At 66.1% G+C, this 687-nt stretch overlaps 1 protein-coding gene across 1 annotated transcript in view; it reads right to left on the minus strand.

Moving 5' to 3' along the window:
* The window catches only part of LOC103916320 (prominin-1-A-like), a 10858-nt gene that overhangs the window by 8109 nt on the left and 2062 nt on the right, over nucleotides 1-687 (minus strand). Inside the window, exons 4-5 of the mRNA XM_009323293.1 lie at nucleotides 271-391; nucleotides 74-137 (exon numbers count right to left, since the gene is read on the minus strand). Coding sequence (XP_009321568.1) covers nucleotides 74-137; nucleotides 271-391 — 185 coding nt within the window. The remainder of the gene's footprint in view (nucleotides 1-73; nucleotides 138-270; nucleotides 392-687) is intronic.

Genomic DNA, 687 nt, shown 5'->3' on the forward strand with positions numbered 1-687 from the left:
AGCCCCCCCAGCCCCCTCCGCTCCCCAAGCACCCCCAGGATGCCTCAGCCCCCGCTCTGCCGCACACCCTCACCCTGGAGGCTGCGGTTGGCATGGCCCAGCGGGACGTCGCTGCTGTCGATGATAAAATTGATTTGCTGGAGGGACAGAGATGGGGTGTCAGTGTGGGTGGGGATCCTTCCCTGCCTTTAGCCCCACTGTCACCCTTCCCCAGGGGGGCTCTTTGTCCCCATTCAGGCACCCCAGCCAGGGCAGGGGGACCAGGCGTGCCTGGGGGATGGTAGCCAGGTAGGTGTGGACATTGTCCAGGGTGTTGTTGACGTTGGGGAAGGTGCCACACACAGCCTGGGAGAAGCGGGTGTTGCTGACAAAGGCGCAGACGTCGCCGGCCCTGCAAGGGAAGGGTGGCAGGGTCAGCACACAGGGAGCTTGCTCCCGATGCTCCCCCCCAGGACCCTCTGAATCCATCCGCACCGACCCCAGGCTGCAGGGTCTGGAGCACGCCGCTGAGCCCCCCCCTTCCAGAACATCCCAGCGAGTGCCCTGCACACAGCCAAGGGACCAGAGAGGAGGGACATGGGAAACTGAGGCATGGGGGAGCCTCGTGCCTGGCGCGCTTGCATTTCCCTGCAGCAAAGCTGTTGGGAAGGGGCGGCACCGTGCCAACTGCTGGTGCCGCGGGGCCCG

The sequence above is a fragment of the Pygoscelis adeliae genome, unplaced genomic scaffold, assembly GCF_000699105.1.
Source record: "Pygoscelis adeliae isolate BGI_AS28 unplaced genomic scaffold, ASM69910v1 Scaffold294, whole genome shotgun sequence".
NCBI lineage: Eukaryota > Metazoa > Chordata > Aves > Sphenisciformes > Spheniscidae > Pygoscelis > Pygoscelis adeliae.